The sequence below is a fragment of the Passer domesticus genome, chromosome 3, assembly GCF_036417665.1.
Source record: "Passer domesticus isolate bPasDom1 chromosome 3, bPasDom1.hap1, whole genome shotgun sequence".
NCBI classification, from domain to species: Eukaryota; Metazoa; Chordata; class Aves; order Passeriformes; family Passeridae; genus Passer; species Passer domesticus.
The window spans coordinates 7,623,348-7,640,570 of NC_087476.1; the positions used below are offsets into that span (position 1 = coordinate 7,623,348).

Consider the following 17,223-nt stretch of genomic DNA (forward strand, 5'->3'; position numbering starts at 1 on the left):
ATCAAATTTCACCTCCAGACTATTGCTTCTTTCCTTTTTCAATCAGATAAAATTCCTTTCAAGTAACTGCCACATCCCACTATGGCTACATTTTATTGGTTTTTAAAGTTAGTTCTACCAGATGAAGCTTATGCTGAAGTGCTAACTCAGCTCCAGCCACAAAATTCCATCTTGTCTCTTGTATGTGCATCAGGATATCTGGATTGATTTATAACAGAGACAGTGGAACCACAGAGGCAAAATGCTCCTTACAGGAACCTCCATTTAAACCCCTGTTTGTCTCAGATTCACTGGAGACACACTTCTTCCAGGAAACAATGGATTGACAACATTAGTTAGGAAATAACAGAACAAAAGAAAAGCTTATTTCTGCAGAGATACAGACCCCAAGTCTTCAGACAGATCTTGCAGTTATTAAAAAAGAAATAAAAATCTGGTATTCAATTATTTTTTGCAATATCTAGTTATAAGAATCTGAGAAGACTCTCAGGTATTCATAGAAGATTTTTTTTTTGGTAGAAGACAACACTTAAGAGTTTATTCTGTCCAATCCAGCACTTTAGTGACAGTATCTGACTCCCAGCTTACCTCTCTGGAGTGCAGATTCAAATTTCTTACCATCGGTTCAAGGTAAAGTCTGTAATCTACATCTCTATTTGTTTCACTTTATATTCCCTTTTCATTTTATATTCTGTACCATGACAAAAACATTTGCTGGGACATTCCCCCACCCTCACAGCAATGTTTTCCTTTCTTTTGACTGAAAGAGTCAGAAATCAGAGATGAGCATCTGTTGGAAGGGACTTGAGGAAGTCACCTGGTCCTGTTGCCTTTTTCCCAAACTGGAAATGAAACTCAAGATAATTTCAGTAAGGAGGTAATAGAAAAGGGATCTTTATTTGAAGGCCTTCAGAGGCAGTTATGGAAAGATGTCCACACAAGCCCATGCCCTCCCAGGGGTGAGCACACTTTTATAGGTTTTAGGAAATTAGCATAATTGATAAAAAGCACCAATTAGGAGGACAAGTGGTGATGCAATTCCCCCCAGGGCCAAGCCCCTTCTCTGGAGCCCCCTTTCAGCACTAGCTGTACTTTGTCCATGAGAATGTATCCCAAGGAGTTGTTCTCAGCCTTGGCTCCCAGGAAGAACCAAGATAGGAAGAACCAGAGCCCCTCCTGGGGCTTGGAGCTCTGGAATTTGTTTTGTCTTTCTGCTGAGGGAAAGGTCATGGAGAAGTACTAATACAGAGTGACAGAGTTACAAATGTATCAGTGAAGAATACAGAGAACACATTAAAAAAAGGCAAAACCCAAATGACATCAGTCTCAGTGCCAGCTTGAAGAAAAGCAAACCTCACAGAACCAATTTCTGATACAAAATTAGCGGGCAAACAGCAAGGGCTGAAAAGATTTGGGTACCTGACATGCTATAGATTTGGCATTAGAAAATTCCAACGCGCCTTCCTACGAGCAATATATCCTGCCCACATGCCCAGGTGCCACAGGCTCCTGTGCCATGCCACCATTTACAGATTTCCTCCAACTCCAAGCAGCCCATCCACCTCACAGAGTGAGCACAAAGCAGAGGAGGTGCTTGGCCTCCTCAGAGAGTTGGGATCCCAGGGGAGATAAAACAGAGCAAACACAGAGGATGTGCCTCTGCAGCAATCTGCCTCCAGGAGCCCACAAGGGGTAAAGACTCTAGCTGCAGATTTCCCCCCACAGACAATCTTCATAACTCAAGTCTGTACTGAATCTTAATCCTTTCTTTTTCTGCTTTTTTGGGACTCTTGCTGGGAGATGCCAACCCTCCTCTCTGCAAAGGCAGGGCTCACTGACATGAGACAGCAGCTGTTTTGCAGCTCTTGAATCCACAGATTTAATCACAGGCTTAGACAGAAATAGAGTAAAGAATTTTCAGAATCAGAGTGGATAAAACAAGCATTTAGTCAATCCAGTGGCTGCAGTCTGCAGATGCCAAATCCCATGAGCAGGTTGGCTGTCCTGTATCAGGACATTTGTGTGACTGTGCCAGATCCCTGGAAGTGTCCAAGGCCAGGCTGGATGGGGCTTGGAGCAACCTGGTCCAGGGGAAGGTGTCCCTGCTCACGGCAGGGAGTTGGAACTAGATGATCTTTAGGGTCCTTTCCAACCCAAACCATTCTGTGATAATTAAACTGAGAATAACCTAAAAATCTTTGTTATATAAACAAGCATCCTTCTGTGCTGTCAGCAGTGCAGCTCTCTATCAGTAAGTTTTAAAGACAGGTTTCTCTTCTTTCCTCAGTAAAACGAGGTTCTCCCCCAAACACCCATCTGCTAAAATTCACACTCTCTGTGCCCAAACACGAGGCTTTGCAGCAGCTTTCAGGAAACACATTTTAATCACTCTGTGACAAATATAAGCACCCTCTGTATGCCTCAGTCCTCTCAAAACCCCGTTCAGCCACACAGGCTCTCGAGTCACCGCACGGGTGTCACCCTGAACAAGCACAGCCTTTACTGGTGCCCCCGCATTGCCTCAGCTGCAGAGAGCGGTGAGAGCACGAGTCTCCAGTGCGAGCAGGGCAGCTCTGCGAACAGAACCTTTTACAGGTGAATGCTGAGCTAACACGTGCATGCCCGGAGGGTCCTGGCCCGGCCCCGCACTTCGGAGGCAGCGATAGGGTAAGGCTGAGACCCTCTGGGCCCGGCTCGCCCCGCACCCTGCCCGGCCCTGAGGCGGCTCCCGCAGGCCCCAGGGAAGAGCAGGCGGCCAGCAAAGACCCACACCTACCACCCCGTGCCGGGGTCCCTCACTGGGGCGGTGAACACAGCCCCAGAAGAGCCAGAGGCAGCGACACAGCGCTACCAGAAAAGCCAAAGGCGCGCCGCCCCGCTGAGGGGAAAATGGCGGCGCTCCTTGATCGCGCCTCACATCGCCAAAGCGCCCCTCCCTGACCGAAAAATATAGTCCATCACTCTCAGCCTCTCAGGTTGAGGACACGCCGCCCGTAGGGACGGGACCCGGCCTCCCGTGGGGACAGAGACCCGGCTACCGGTGGGGACAGGGCACAGAAACCTGTGGGGACAACGCTGGGGCAGTCCTGATCTGGCGCCGAAGACAGACGGGGCGGCGGGACAGCCGGATCCCTCCGCGCCCGGCCGCGCAGCGTCCCGCACTGCCATGGCAACCCCAACGCGCGCGCTCCCGCCGGCAAGGCTTCCCACCAATCAGAGAGGGGAGCGCGCGGTGAGCGAGCCAATCAGGAGCGAGGGAGGCTCCACCGAGCCGAGCCGAGCCGAGCCGAGCCGAGCCGAGCCGAGCCGAGCCGAGCCGAGCCGAGCCGAGCCGAGCCGAGCCGAGCCGAGCCGAACGGAGCCGAGCCGAGCCGAGCCGAGCCGGGCTCCCCTGTTTATTATCCAAAGTTCATTAAATCGCATTACGAGATTTCACACGTTCGCCCGCAGTGCTGACCATGCCACCAAATCTGAAACTGCGATCAGCCGGATACCATCAGATGAGAGAAATGTCAGGGCTTTTCCCCCTGCAGCGCTGCACTGACACACAGATCTCACAATATCTGTGTGCCACGTAAACGGGGGGTCTCCTGGAGCCCTTTATACTTTATTTTTGAAAATGTATTATTATGATTGATGTGTCAGTGCCCCAGGCATGATGAGACCCTTGTGCCCAGCCGCCTGCCACTGCCCTGGAATGGGATCCCCTGCACAGCCCAGGGTGTGTTCATTAACCTGGCCAGGGACTTGTGACAGCAGCTGTCAGAGCCAGACCCCTTTTATCAGTCTGGAAAGAAAGACCCCCACCCCCCTGGATTCCCCACACTCTTAGTCTCTGTGCTCTTAATTTTGTCATTTTATAAACTACCATTGTCTGCCAGCATCCTGGAAGGACTCAGGCTGAGCAATTTAAGGAATAACACACTTTATTAACAAACACACTGATCGCAGAAGACTGTCACAGAGTGGGGGCAGAGATTGTCACTCACAGTGCAAGAACAGGTTTGGAGGGATACACAGGCTCTGATCATCAGTGAAAGTGTGAGATAATCCATGTGTACAGAACAGGGATCCTACCCAACAGGTGTGCCCATGGGGGAAAAGCCAAGATCAGCCCCATGAACCCATCCCAGAAGTTATGTGGAGCCTTTCCTAACTTGCCCCCTCTTAACTCACTGTTAGACTATTTCTTTACACTTAGGTGAAACTTGAGTGACTCTAGTCAAACACACTTTTGTTCTTGATTGGCGCAAAATTCCCTCACTTTGCTCTCAAAGACAGTTAACAAAATAGAGAGTGTGTGCTCAGGGAGGGGTGGTCTCACTTTGGGGGTGGGTAACTTTGGGATGGAGGTGTGTCACATCTTTACAATGAGAGTACAAAGAGTGGGATTCTTCTGAGGAGAGCGATTTCCCCACAGCTGCTGACTGAGGAACAGGACATCTCCATCCTGGGCCTGGCAGCTGCTGTGTGGTTTGTCACCTACCAGAGTTCCCATTCCTGCAGGGATCACAGCAGAGCCTGGCCATGGGTCCCCATCCTGCTCCACCTTCCATTTCATCCCTCCTTAGCATCTGCTTCAGGCTGCAGGGGGAACTACCATGGAATGAATTCTGTGCTTGCCAATTGCATTCCCTCCTGGAAATAGCAACTGCATTTTACCCTGAAATTTCCTAATGTTACAGCTTCTGTTGGAATGTGATTATAACTTTAGCCTCAAGATTTTCCCCCAGATGTCTCTAATTCCCCCCCATTTTCCCACTTAATCAACCCCATGACTGTAGCACTCAAGCTTCCCAATATCCAAATGGAGTTCAAGAGTGTTTCAAGCATTTGTATTGCATGGATTATCTGATATTTGTAGGGGTGGCCAATAGGCTAATTGCCTCATAATAATACAATCTTTAACATATAATACATTTATCAAGACAAAAAGCAAAAGGGTTAATACCAATACAACAAATTCCTGTAGCAGCTGGTGATCATCTGAAGAGGGTATCCCACAACCACTGTTCTCTGCATCTTTCTTGACTGGTTCCAAAATGTGATGTATTTTCTCCACATCGTGATGGACAAGGACCAGAGTCCTTTGTCCATTTTCTTGAGCTTGTTTCAACAATTGTTTTAAGTCTTTATGTTGTAGCAGTTTCCTGCTCAAGGTGAGATTCATTCCAGTAGGGGTGGGCAGCAGGTCTTGAATCAGCATTTAGTTAAACTGTAACAATCTGTAAGATATGACAGGAGCTAAGTAAATAAAACCACGTCTGTAATTTCAATGAACTTACAAACATTTGAGTGATTACTTGTAGCTTCACTAACATTATCTATGAGTTACCATGGAATCACAAAGACTTCTCATGCTTCTCTCACCAATATGCACAATTGAAAACATTTTCAGCCATTTCACTGGGATGTGTCTCAAAATAACAAACACTTTTTGTTCAGTGTCAAGACAAATTACTGTCTTAAGCTTTGAGAGTGCTGCTTTCACAAATGACTCTTGTTGTTCTTGCACAATGGCATCAATGCCTTGCCATTTTTCCCATCCTTTTGTGCCCACAGTCTCTGCTCCAGGGGATAGAAAGTAGTCCCACCGTGACTGAACCCTCACACAGATTCGATTAAGTGTTAAGGTTCGAATCTTCTGAACCTTCAGTGCAAAATCCCTATTTCAATTTAGAAGGAGAGGCCCCTCCTGGATTCCCCCTGCTCCTAGTCAGTGTGTTATCAGCTCTGTCAAGCATGCTGCCTGTGCCAGAGCCCTCAAAGGAGTCACACTAACAGTTTATGGAATAACATTTTATAAATATGGAATAACAGTTTATAAATATAACAGAAAATTGTGACAGGTTGAGGTTTGAGGATTGCCAGTGATAGTATCTCACTGCAAAAATGTATTCAAAGCAACACACAGATAATCCCTAACAAAAGCTGTCTCGAGGTAATTAATCAATCAATATGTGGAGAACAGAGTTCTCACCCAACAGATGTGCCTGCAGGACCTGCAGGGAAGAAGATGCATTTTTTTTTAATGTAGCTTTCGTCAGGGGTTTGTTTAGTTCACCTTTGCCCAGGGGAAGGGGAATTGGAAGTTTCTCTTCAAAAGACTCTGTTCACCAGGTAAAGCCTGATGAAGCCTTAAAATCTACAGATTGAGAGTAGCCAGAAGATACAGAGGAGATAAATGAGTATTAATGAACATCTCCCTCTGGGACAGTTGGAGACACCTGGTCTGGGAAAAGATTGATAAGAGAACCAAAGAATGAGGTCCTAATCAACGTCAAAGGTGAAGGAATCAATAACCATTAGATATGAAACACTAAGAATTGTGTAATTTAAGACCAATGAACATGAATTTCTTTGGGGTTTGTATGTATAAATATGTGAAAAGTCTAGTAAAGAACCATGTGTGATGGAATGATTTTCACTGTACAACCCAGGCATGTGTGAATAAAATAATTTATACCGCACATCCTGGCCAAAACAACATCCTGGCCAGAAAAAAAGAAATGCCTCAGTTCTCCAACATTGAAAATATGTTGCTGGAGAGTTTCTGTTTTCCCCATAGTTTCAGTGATAATGTGACCATAACTTTAGCCTCAAGATACTTCTCAGGTTTCTTTAATTTCCCCCCAGTCATTTTCCCACACTGTGCTAGAACTAATTATTTTTTTTTTTAAATAATTTTTGGTTTGGGTCAAGCCCAGCCCAAAAAAAAAAAACCCCTCAGGTCCCTCCTTCTGCTCTGATCTAATGGTTGTAGCAAATTTTATCTCATTTCTTAGTGTTTTCACTGTGGACTGTTTCCTCAGCAACATGAAAATTTAATGCCAGGAGAAAAAAAATAAGAAATATTTACACTACAAAAATATAACTGGACTTTTATGGCCTTTCTGGAAAAGAGGACCAGTTTCCTGCTGGTCAATTCTTGTGCCTTTCTTGTTGTTGCTGCTGTTATTTTGCTTATCTGAGGCCTTAACATTTCGTCTGCTGAAAGTCCTGAATTTCACATGGAGGAAAATATGAAAGGGAGGAGGAATTATACATCTATCTTTTTACAGAACAGAATGAAAATGAACCAGCTTCAGGCTTTGCTGAGTGACAGCCTTGCCAGCACAAAAAGCATGTGGAAAATGCAGTTATCATTGGTATAAAGACAAGTCTCTGCATCAACCTTTGGCTTTAATGTGAGAGATCAAGAGCTTCCTGGGAAGTGACAGCAGAGGTGGAAACTCTGTGAAATCAGAGCACAAAGCAGAAATAATGGCAGGGAGCACAGCACTCTACTAAATCCACTTGTTCTCTCAGCCTCAAAGCCCAGTGCCGGGTACAGCTCAGCTGACTTGCAAGGTGGTTGCTAATTTCACATCTTTGATTTTTTGGAACAAAGATGCCATTTAAGTGGCATTTTGGAGGAGTCCTTTTTAACCACGTTGTGCTCAGTGATCCTGACAGTAAAGCAGATGGATGTGGGTCCATTCTCTGGCCCTGAGACCTGCTGGAATGGAATATGCTGTGCCCGTGCTATAACCCCAAAGCTGCGGCTGAACTGGGATGCTGGTTGGGAACATAGATCTAGATTCAATACCAGGGGTTGATACAGAAATATTTTCTGCCTAATTCTGGAGAAACAATGCAGTGAAACCACCTGTAGCTGCCAAGTTACTATCACTGATACAGCACATGAAACAAGCCCGTTCTTTTATCCAATGACAGCTCTGTCTGTGCCCAGAATCACAGAACCACAGAACCGTGGCTGGAAAAGACCTAAAGATCACCAAGTCCAGCCATTAACCCAGCTCTGCCAAGCCCATCACTAAACCACTCTGTCAGTGCCACATTTACACGTCTTTTAGGGGATGGTGACCCTGGGCAGTGTGTTCCAGTGTTTCACAGCCTTTTGGTGAAGAAATTGTTCCTAAAATCCAGCCTGAACCTCCACTTATGCAACTTGAGGTCATCTCATCTTGTTCTACCACTTGTAACTTGAGAGAAGAGCACAACCCCCCTCAGGCTTCACCCTCCTGTCAGCTGTACAGAGAGAGGATGGTCTCCCCCTGAGTCTCCTGGGCTGAGCCCCCTCCCCAGCTCCCTCAGCTGCTCCTCATCAGACCTGTGCTCCAGAGCCTTCCCCAGCTCTGTTCCTTTCTCTGGACCTGCTCCAGCCCCTCAATGTCCTTCCTGAACTGAGGGGCCCAGAACGGGACACAGCCCTCGAGGTGACCTCAGCAGTGCCCAGCACAGGGGACAGTCCCTGCCCTGGCCCTGCTGCCACACCACGGCTGGTACAGCCCAGGTGCCTTTGGCCTTCTTGCCCACCTGGGCACAGCTGGCTCAGGTTCAGCTGCTGTCCCCAGGTCCTTTTTCACTGGACACCTTTCCAGCCACTCTGCCCCAGCCTGTGGCACTTGTTGTGACCCAGGTGCAGGACCCAGCATTTGGCTTTGCTGAACCTCAAACAACTGACCCCAGCCCATGGATCCAGCCTGTCCAGACCCCTCTGCAGAGCCTCCCCACTCTCCAGCAGATCAGCACTCAAACTGGTGCTGTCTGGGAACTTATTGAGGATGGACTCGGTCCCCTCATCCAAACCATCAATAAAGACATTAAACAGAGCTGGCCCCAGTGTGAAGCCTTGGGAAATGAGATTTATTAAATCTAACAGCAAGGCCTTCCCCTATAAGCTAACTTCAGACTAGCTCTATCTTATTATTGTCAGCAGGACTACACACAGAGCTGGAGCAGGTCCAAAGGCACCATTGTCTGCCTGGCTGGCTCAGTAATAAATTCAGGAGCCATATCATATTTGATGTGAGCTTTTTTTCCTGCTATGGAAGAAAGGCAGAAAGTGTAAAGCTGAAAGATTGCAAAAAATGTCCTTTCAAAATCCTGTAACAATATCCACTCATTATTTGCTCTTGCAAATAGTAACATTGTTCAAAAGCAGCCACAGTTCCTAGCAAAGACTAATGCTAAGTTTTTCCAGGGCCAGATTTGCAGTAGTTTTTCTTTGGAGTTTACTCTTGCTGTCCTGGATGATTTCTTTATAGAAAAAAAAAGAAAAATAACTTTTCTTTGCATATTACAAAATATTTCTGAAAATTATTTAAAGTGCTGCTCAGTACTTATTCTTTAAAGCAGATAATACCTCATAAATATAGGTATTTTAAATTTTCAGACAGAAACAGCACTGTCGTCATTTGAGTGCAGTACAGTGTAAGGGGGATTTGAACTTGAAAAAAAGCATCTCCATTACAGCAATTCTGTATAAGAATTTTATAATAATTGATTTAATTTTTTATTTATTTATTTCCTTATTTATTTTATTTATTTATTTATTTATTTATTTATTTATTTATTTATTTATTTATTTATGTCCTTGTGCTATTATAGCACACTACTTTAGAGAGAAAGGTGGCTGAATCAACAGAAAACTTGGACTTCATAAACCTTAAGAGTGCTCATTAGGAAATAAAGTATAGAAGTTCAAAACTTTAAACAAGAAACTGCTGCTTTACAACATTCCAGCTGCTGAGCTCCCTTCTGTTTTTTTCTAGAACAATTGTGGGCTTGCTGCTCATAAAAGGACCACCCTATGCATCTGCCCTCTAAGTTTCTTAACTGAATTGAAAGTGATGTCTTCAATATTGGGTTTAAGATGCTCTGCTTTTTCTTTCTAATGTTGTATTTTAGCCTGCTTCCAGATAACATAGTTACTAATCTCAGTACACAAAGTTCTCTAATGGCATTACAGCTATGCAGGGGCCACAGACCCAAGGGACAAAGGAAATTTCTACATTAACACATTTTCAGACTGTCTTGTACATCCTTGAATAATAAAACATATTTTCATCATGTGAATCTGCATTGTCAATGACTGTAATAGAAAGTTATTTTAAACTGCAGTGGATTGCAAAGTTCTCCGGGGACAGTGGAGGAGGGACAATGCCAGCAGTGGCACTGAATCAGGCTGTGTGTACTACAGACCAGGCTTCGTGATCTTTTCATCTTCAGACACACAATAATTGATTATTCAGAGCTAATAATCAATTATTAGCTCTTCAAGTCACGTGAGAACAAAAGAATTTTTAGCTACACTTGATTCTAAATTTGTTCAGTTTCAAAGAGGAATTTAAAAGCCTGAATACAAAAATATCATTATTACAGGGGAAAAAAAATCCACAAAAAAACCCCACATATATGAGTTATATATATTTTAAAGTAGTCTGAAGTGTCAGTTTTATTCCCTGACAGCTCAAACACTCAACAGCTGGTGATCAGGACACGGAGAAAAGTGTGATCTGATCCTTCTGCAAAGCTCAAGGAGTATTATCAGACTTTTAGAACAGTGCTGATTCTGATTCCAAACCACCAGGTAGAAACACCTGGGGTTTAAGGAGGAGAACCAGCGAGCTCTGAACGCCGCTGTCCCCGGGAGCAGAGCCCAGGGCAGCCTCCCCAGCGCGCCCAGGGCATCGGGGCTGGCACAGCTCCCACGCCCTCAGTGCAAACCGAGAGTGAGACTCTGAGAGCTCTGAAGTGACAGCGCCTGCACGGCTGGAGCACGCCCCATTGTTATGAATAGAAAGTTATATTTTTTTTTTAGGTTGCAGAGTTAAAAAACAAGTCAGACCAGTTGTTGTAAGCTATTTTCACTCCTAAAGAGGAGTTCTTCAATTACCTGTTAATGGCTGGTGATTAACCATTGTCCCCCTGATGCTGGCCGCTTGCCAGGGAGGGACATGGGACAGACCCTCCAGGTACGAGGAAAACAGGAGTGACATCAGAGCCACTATGCAGATGAGAAATGCATTGCGCCCCGAATTTTTACAGTTTTCCCAGGAAAAACCCCTAAAATTACGAGCCAACAAGTGACCTAAGTGACGCCTAAGGATGGGAGCGTAGTCCCGTACCTGCTTGGATCCTTTTTGCTTCTCACCCTAACCTAAAAAGATGTTGATTAAAGACACGCCCCGGGGTGTTAGACAAAAAACCGGGAATCTGCGACTCTCCCGTGAGGACAGAGTCCCCAGTTCTGTCTGCAGACCAGCGGACAAAACTGCATCACCCTCCTCCTCCTTCGTGCCACGCCTGGGAGCAGCGGCGGCGTGGGCGCGACCCGTCGATTTCTCCCCACCTGAGCTGATTCTTCTTAACAAAGGCATAAAAAAGGAGGAAGATCTCCTGCCCATTTATTTCACCCATCACACACCCTGGCACAGGCACGGGCAGCAGGCCACGCTCCCCCGTGTGCTGGGGCAGCGGCCGATCCCTGCCGCAAGGCCAAGCGGGAAAACATCTCTGTGCCAAGCCATGGAATGATCCAGGTCGTTCCCAGAAACAATGGGGAGCTGTGCTAATATTTCTGACTCCTCATATCCGTCGCTCCAAAGCAGAACAGCCTCGCCCTGTTCCTCGCCTTGGCCTGCAGGGGAGCAGCTGAATGCCAGGAGGAACTGGGATCGGACTCTGCTCCCGAGCACAGGCTGGGTTTGTTCCGGGGCACACTGTCCCTCCTTCCTTACAGGAAAAAGGTGAGCTCGGGAGCCACGGAGTTGCTTAAAATTGTTGTTTTCAGCCACTGCTGGCAGATCTGAGAGCTTGAAATGGTTGGAAACTTGTATCACAGTTCCTGCGGTTTTCTGTGCATTTGAGAGTAATGTAAATATTCAGATCCTCTTGGTTTTTTGGTTTTGTTTTGTTTTTTGGGGTTTTTAAAACATTTTTGTGAGCCTGCTTCTAGCAAAAAAGACAATAATTTATAGAAAAGCAGGTTAATGAACAAAAGAGGGACAAAAGCTTCTTTCATATCTTATTTTAACTGAGTAAATTTGGACCCAATTAAGACAGCAGAAACAATTGTTATGAGGTGGCATCAGGTGGGCTTTCCGTTGAATTTTTTTGCTGATACAGGCAAATTTTGTGGGACTGGATTAAATGGTTAATAACAATGACTACACAGCCAGCCTCAGAAACAAAAGCCTTTAAATTGCATTTTATACAAATGGAAGTGCTTGTTCACCATAAAATAACCATAGAGCACCACCCTGTGGGGACTGACATCCCTGGGGTTTCAAGCTGTTTATCATTCTGCATTTGCAGTCTTACCACAAGTAATTAGGTATGCACTTAGCTTTTCCTGTGCAGAAATCTGTGATTTCTACAGAGGGCAGGGTGGTCTGTCACGCAGTGCTGGTTATTTGGAGAGGCCCTGGCCTGCAGCCCATCCCAGTGCTGAACCAGCTCTCAGCAAGAATACAGGCTGTTCCCGTTGTGATTGCCTCTCCTTCTCATCTCCTTCCACCCAGGACCCAGGGAGCAGAGAGAAGACTTTTCCTCATTTGATTTTACCAGGCAGGAGAAAAGGCTTGACAGCTCAGCCCCCCTCATCATCTGCTGGTGCCAAAAGGATCCCAGGAACAGCATCTGAGGAGGTACCTGAAAGACTCCTGCAGCAGTGAGAGCCTCTACCACAGCAAATCAGGCACACAGCAATCACCTCCTGAAGCAAGGGAAATAAATCGGGATTTTTAAAGCCATTTGTTACCTTTCATTACTGAGGTTTTTTTCAGTTTGGTTTTGTTTGTTTGTTTGTTTTTTAGAGAAAATGTTTGCAGCTTATTTTGATTGCCCAGGAGGCCCAGAAAATCTCTATATGAAAGAAGTGATGAAACCAAATCCAGGAGAAGGAGAAGTTCTTGTGAAGGTCTCTGCCAGTGCTCTGAATAGGGCCGATCTACTCCAGGTATGTGTAGGTTACGCAGATTTATGCACCTAAAAACAACACATTTTTCAAGCCTCTCTGTGAAGTCCTGACAGATCAGATGAGCTAAAAGAGTTTGAACCTGGTGAGCATTGGGACTGGAAAGTTCATAGGGCTGAAAGAAGAGATGCTTGTTGATTCAGCAGATAAATGTTTTTATCTGAGATAGTGCAGTGCTGGGCTGGCGTGGAAAGGCAGCTGCCTTTCAACAAAAACATGTAAAACCAAAGCTCTGATCTTTCTACATCTTAGACCCTTTTCTGGGTATTTGAGATGAAAAGGAAATGTTCCAATGGCACAGTTCCAGTGGGAGAAAATTTATTCAAATTCACATTCAAATTATTAGTTTGAGCTGCAAGCCGTGCTCTGCAAATAGAGTCCATAGTATCTCCAGAGCACGGATTAGCCTGGAGGGAACCCACAAATATTTCAATTTATACTTATTTTAAGAATAAGACTTAGGAAGAATAACACTTAGGAAGCAAAAGTGTTTCCATAGGCTAGAAGATCCTCAAATTACTGCAACATATGCACAGGGCAAAATCAGGATCAAACAAATAAGAATTTAGGCTGGAGATATGAGAGTGAAATTGCAGGTCATTACACTCATTGATGGTTTTTCCTTCCTTGCCTTTTTTTTTTTTTAATTTTTATTTTAGAGGAGAGGGAAGTACCCTCCCCCCAAAGGAGCAAGTGACATTTTAGGCCTGGAAGCAGCTGGGAGCGTGGCTGGGCTGGGTCCCGGCTGCTCGGGCCGGTGGAAGATCGGCGATGCTGTGATGGCTCTGCTGCCCGGGGGAGGCCAGGCACAGTATGTGACAGTGCCCGAAGGCCTCCTGATGCCAGTTCCCAAAGATATGACTTTTATCCAGGCTGCAGCCATTCCTGAAGCCTGGCTAACAGCATTTCAGCTGCTCCACTTTGTAGGTGAGAGGTGCATTTCTCCATTTATCCCGCCAAAACAACTCATCTTCATTTCTGTTACAAAATCCTTTCCTTGTTGCCTCTATTTGAATGTTGCTTCCCTTCAAAGAACCTTTTCTCTGCCACTTTGTTCTTGTGGATCAGAATCCATTATGCCAGACACAAATCTTTGAATCTTGACCACCTCTCCTCGGTGCCAACCCACCCTGTTGATTACATATTTACAAGAAAGGATATGCAAAGATGGCCAATTCCTTTTCATGTATTTCTCAGTTTGAATAACTGAATTGTTTGGGTTGAAAAGGAACTAGGTGATCTAGTTCCTTGCCATGGACAGGGACACATTCCATTAAGCCTAAACCCTGAAATTATTCCTACCTTTTCCAGGCACCTGAAAACACATATTACTTCTAAGGATCTGGCTTCACTGCATGCATACCAAGAACTTTATCACTAATTGCTTGTGAATCAACAGTAGGCAACACCCTGTACCTTTGTTTAACAGAGATATTATTTGTAAATATTATTTGTATTATTTGTAAATAATATCTCTGTTATAAAGTAAAATCCACTCTAATCTAATTTAAAATAGACAGAAGCCCACACTCTTAATTTTAAAAATAAGCTGCCAAGGTAATCAACAGCAGCACTTGCCAAGGTTTTCATCCAGTGAGAAATATCCTTCTTCTACACTCTTCAGCAGTAGCATCTAAAAGATCCAATAAGGAACAAAAGTTCCAAACATAACTTCCCTGCAGACTTGCTTCAAGCAGTGCTGCTTCCTGGGGATCAGTGGGAGGCTGCTCTGTGCCTCACTTTCAGGAGCAATTGGTGAAACACAAATTAATGCAACCAATAGATGGTAAAATGATTGGTGGGATTGGTCTTAATGTCACCCAGCATTTCTGGTATTTCTCCATTGCTGAGTGCCTGGTTTCTCAGTACGAACATCCTCCAAGTGTGTTTTCTACTGATGGTATAAAAAGGCTGTGACTGCACTCACTTAAGCATCTTGGTCACAGATGCCCAGAACTGCACATGGCCAAGATAAAGTCCTTCCACTGAGGCTGAGAAAATGGCATCCTGCCAGCACACTGCAACCTCTGCTCCTTCTGGATTTCTCTCTTTTATGAAGGCTATGAAGATGTCCAATTGTCCAAAGTCTAGTCATGGGCATCTCTTTCAACCTCCTCTTCACTATCTTCCAGATTGTTCATATTTTAATCCAAAGGTGATGCCCAAAGGGTGACCACTTTCCTTCTGCCCTCCTCCAGGTAAAGTACAGGAGGGTGAGAAAGTGTTGATCCACGCTGGAGCCAGCGGGGTTGGCATGGCAGCCATTCAGCTGGTGAGACTGGCAAAGGCCATTCCCATTGTGACAGCAGGAACTCAGCAGAAACTGGAAGCAACAGCAAATGCTGGAGTGGCTGCAGGGTTCAACTACAAGAATGAAGACTTCAGTGAAAAGGTCTTGGAGTTCACCCAAGGTAAAAACCTCTCTGTGAAAGTGGGAAAGGTCCTCCCAACACGTGGACTCAGTTTCAGCTGTCACCTGGTGAGGGAGCAGACAGTGGTGACCCTGGAAGCACAACCTGATCTCCTGCTCAGCCCAGAACAGGCCTTTCCTTAGTTTAATTGTGCTGTTTTTTGCATGGGCTCTCTTTGGCTGTGTTCATTTGGGATATAAATATTGTGCCATGTTATTGCTACCTCCCTGAGGAACTGTGGGACCAAATCCCTGCATTTTGGTGTTTGACTCATCACAGAAGCACAGCATGGCCTGGGTTGGAAAGGGCTTTAAAGATCATCTCATTCCAATGCCCTGCCATGGGCAGGGACACCCCAGCTTGCTCTGAGCCCAATCCAACTTGCCTTCAACATTTCCAGGGGTGGGGCACCTACAGCTTCTCTGGGCAACCTATGGCAGTGCCACTTTATTCTTAAACTGTTAGAAAAATGTAGCTTTTCTAAGCATTTGGGGTTTGCTTATGGGTAAGTGATGGTTCTTTTCTTGTGCCTGATTCCGTAATTCCTTACAAATCACTGTGCCAATTCCTAATTTCAGTAGAAAGATTTAAATAAGAATTGTAGGGCCAATTCTGTACCTATAAATAACACGGTTTTAGTCTTGCATGAAATTATCCTACCCTTAATGAAGCTTATTCATTGCTAAAATATTTTCTGTTTCTACTTGAGGTTCTGGAGTAGATATTATTTTAGATTGTGTTGGGGCCTCATACTGGGAGAAGAATCTGAACTGTCTGAACACCGATGGCCGGTGGATTATTTATGGACTGCTGAGTGGAGGTGAAGTCCATGGGGATTTGCTGGCAAGGCTGATTTCCAAAAGAGCCAGCATCCACACGAGCCTGTTACGGTCCCGAGACAAGGAGGCAAGTAGTGGCTATCAGCAGTTTGATCTTATAATTTATTATAGTTTTGAGAGCTTTCGTTTAAAACCAGTGTTAAACACATTCTTGTCAAAAATGCCCCACCTTGAACTGTTACTACATACTTTGGAAAATGTAAAAAAATTAAGTTCTAAATTTTTGTCTATTTTTATCAAATTCCTTCCTGAATGAGAGGAATGACAACCAGGACTTCTTAATGTGCTTCATGGATGCCATAATTTAGATATTTGGCCCTAGAAGAAATAAAACTCCAGTGATCAGGCAACTTGATCAAGTCTGAGGAGGGAAAAATAAAAATCTCTATTAGATCACTTCAAAGTAGAAACCAAGGCCATTTGGATGCCGAGTACCAAAGAAAACTCATTTTATGTGGAATATTCTCAGATGTGACAGTAAAAGACCCACAGTGCAGAGCCCTAAGGTGGATTCTGTGCATGGTTTAAGACAGAACATTTACAAGACCTTTATCAGTTTGATTTAAATGGTTCTGCACATAGCTCACACCACTTGCTTTGGGGAATTTCATTCAATTGAGATGTAATAAACCTAAAAGCATTCTTCTTGTTTGTAATTTAGAGCTGTCAGGTGTTTTTATCTCCGTTTCACTGGGAGAATGTCAGAAGGTGTCTCCTTGCGGGCCGTGTACATTATTTACACGCCGTGCTCTGAGACGCCTCACTCGGTGAGTGAAGCGCTGTCAATAACCTTGCGGTGTCTCTCCCCAGTACAAGCAGCGGCTGGTGAGAGCCTTCACGGAGGAGGTGCTGCCCCATTTCTCCGCGGGGGCTTCCCCGCGGCTCCAGCCCCTCGTGGACAGCGTTTACCCCCTGCACGCCATCGCTGAGGCGCACAGAGCCATGGAGGAAAACAGGAACATCGGCAAAATCGTCATCGAAATCCCCGTCTGCGTCAAGAAAGGGCCGCCGCAGTAGCTGCAGCGGGAGAGTCACTGCGGGGCCGCTTCTGGTCCCGATTCGCGTGGGGGGCGAGGAGGGGGAAAGGATAAGGAGGAAGCGTTTATTAAAGAGGTTCATGTGGAAATTGCGGCACCGTGGTGCGAACGTGAGGGGCCGGGACTGAGGGCCGGGGGGCGGGGTTGAAATAAAGGGCGGGCCCGGGATCGCG

At 45.4% G+C, this 17,223-nt stretch overlaps 2 protein-coding genes across 4 annotated transcripts in view; one reads left to right on the top strand and one right to left on the bottom strand.

Annotated features, from left to right (window-relative positions):
* The window catches only part of FAM228B (family with sequence similarity 228 member B), a 39,750-nt gene extending 36,567 nt beyond the window's left edge, over positions 1-3,183 (bottom strand). Inside the window, exon 1 of the mRNA XM_064411773.1 lies at positions 3,062-3,183. The gene's annotated coding sequence lies outside the window, so the exon portion shown is untranslated. The remainder of the gene's footprint in view (positions 1-3,061) is intronic.
* An 8,041-nt stretch (positions 3,184-11,224) lies between these two features.
* Positions 11,225-17,208, top strand: TP53I3 (tumor protein p53 inducible protein 3). 3 transcript variants are annotated; one of them, XM_064411778.1, is made up of 7 exons: positions 11,227-11,534; positions 12,309-12,434; positions 12,603-12,745; positions 13,423-13,690; positions 14,962-15,174; positions 15,884-16,080; positions 16,824-17,208. In XM_064411778.1, the coding sequence occupies exons 3-7, from the start codon at positions 12,608-12,610 to the stop codon at positions 17,028-17,030; spliced, it is 1,023 nt and encodes a 340-aa protein (XP_064267848.1). In that variant the 5' UTR covers positions 11,227-11,534; positions 12,309-12,434; positions 12,603-12,607; the 3' UTR covers positions 17,031-17,208. The 3 variants fall into 3 exon arrangements, with proteins under 3 accessions (XP_064267847.1, XP_064267848.1, XP_064267849.1); XM_064411779.1 differs by having other exon boundaries at positions 11,533-11,661; XM_064411777.1 differs by lacking the exon at positions 12,309-12,434 and having other exon boundaries at positions 11,225-11,534.
* The last annotated feature ends 15 nt before the right edge of the window (positions 17,209-17,223 follow it).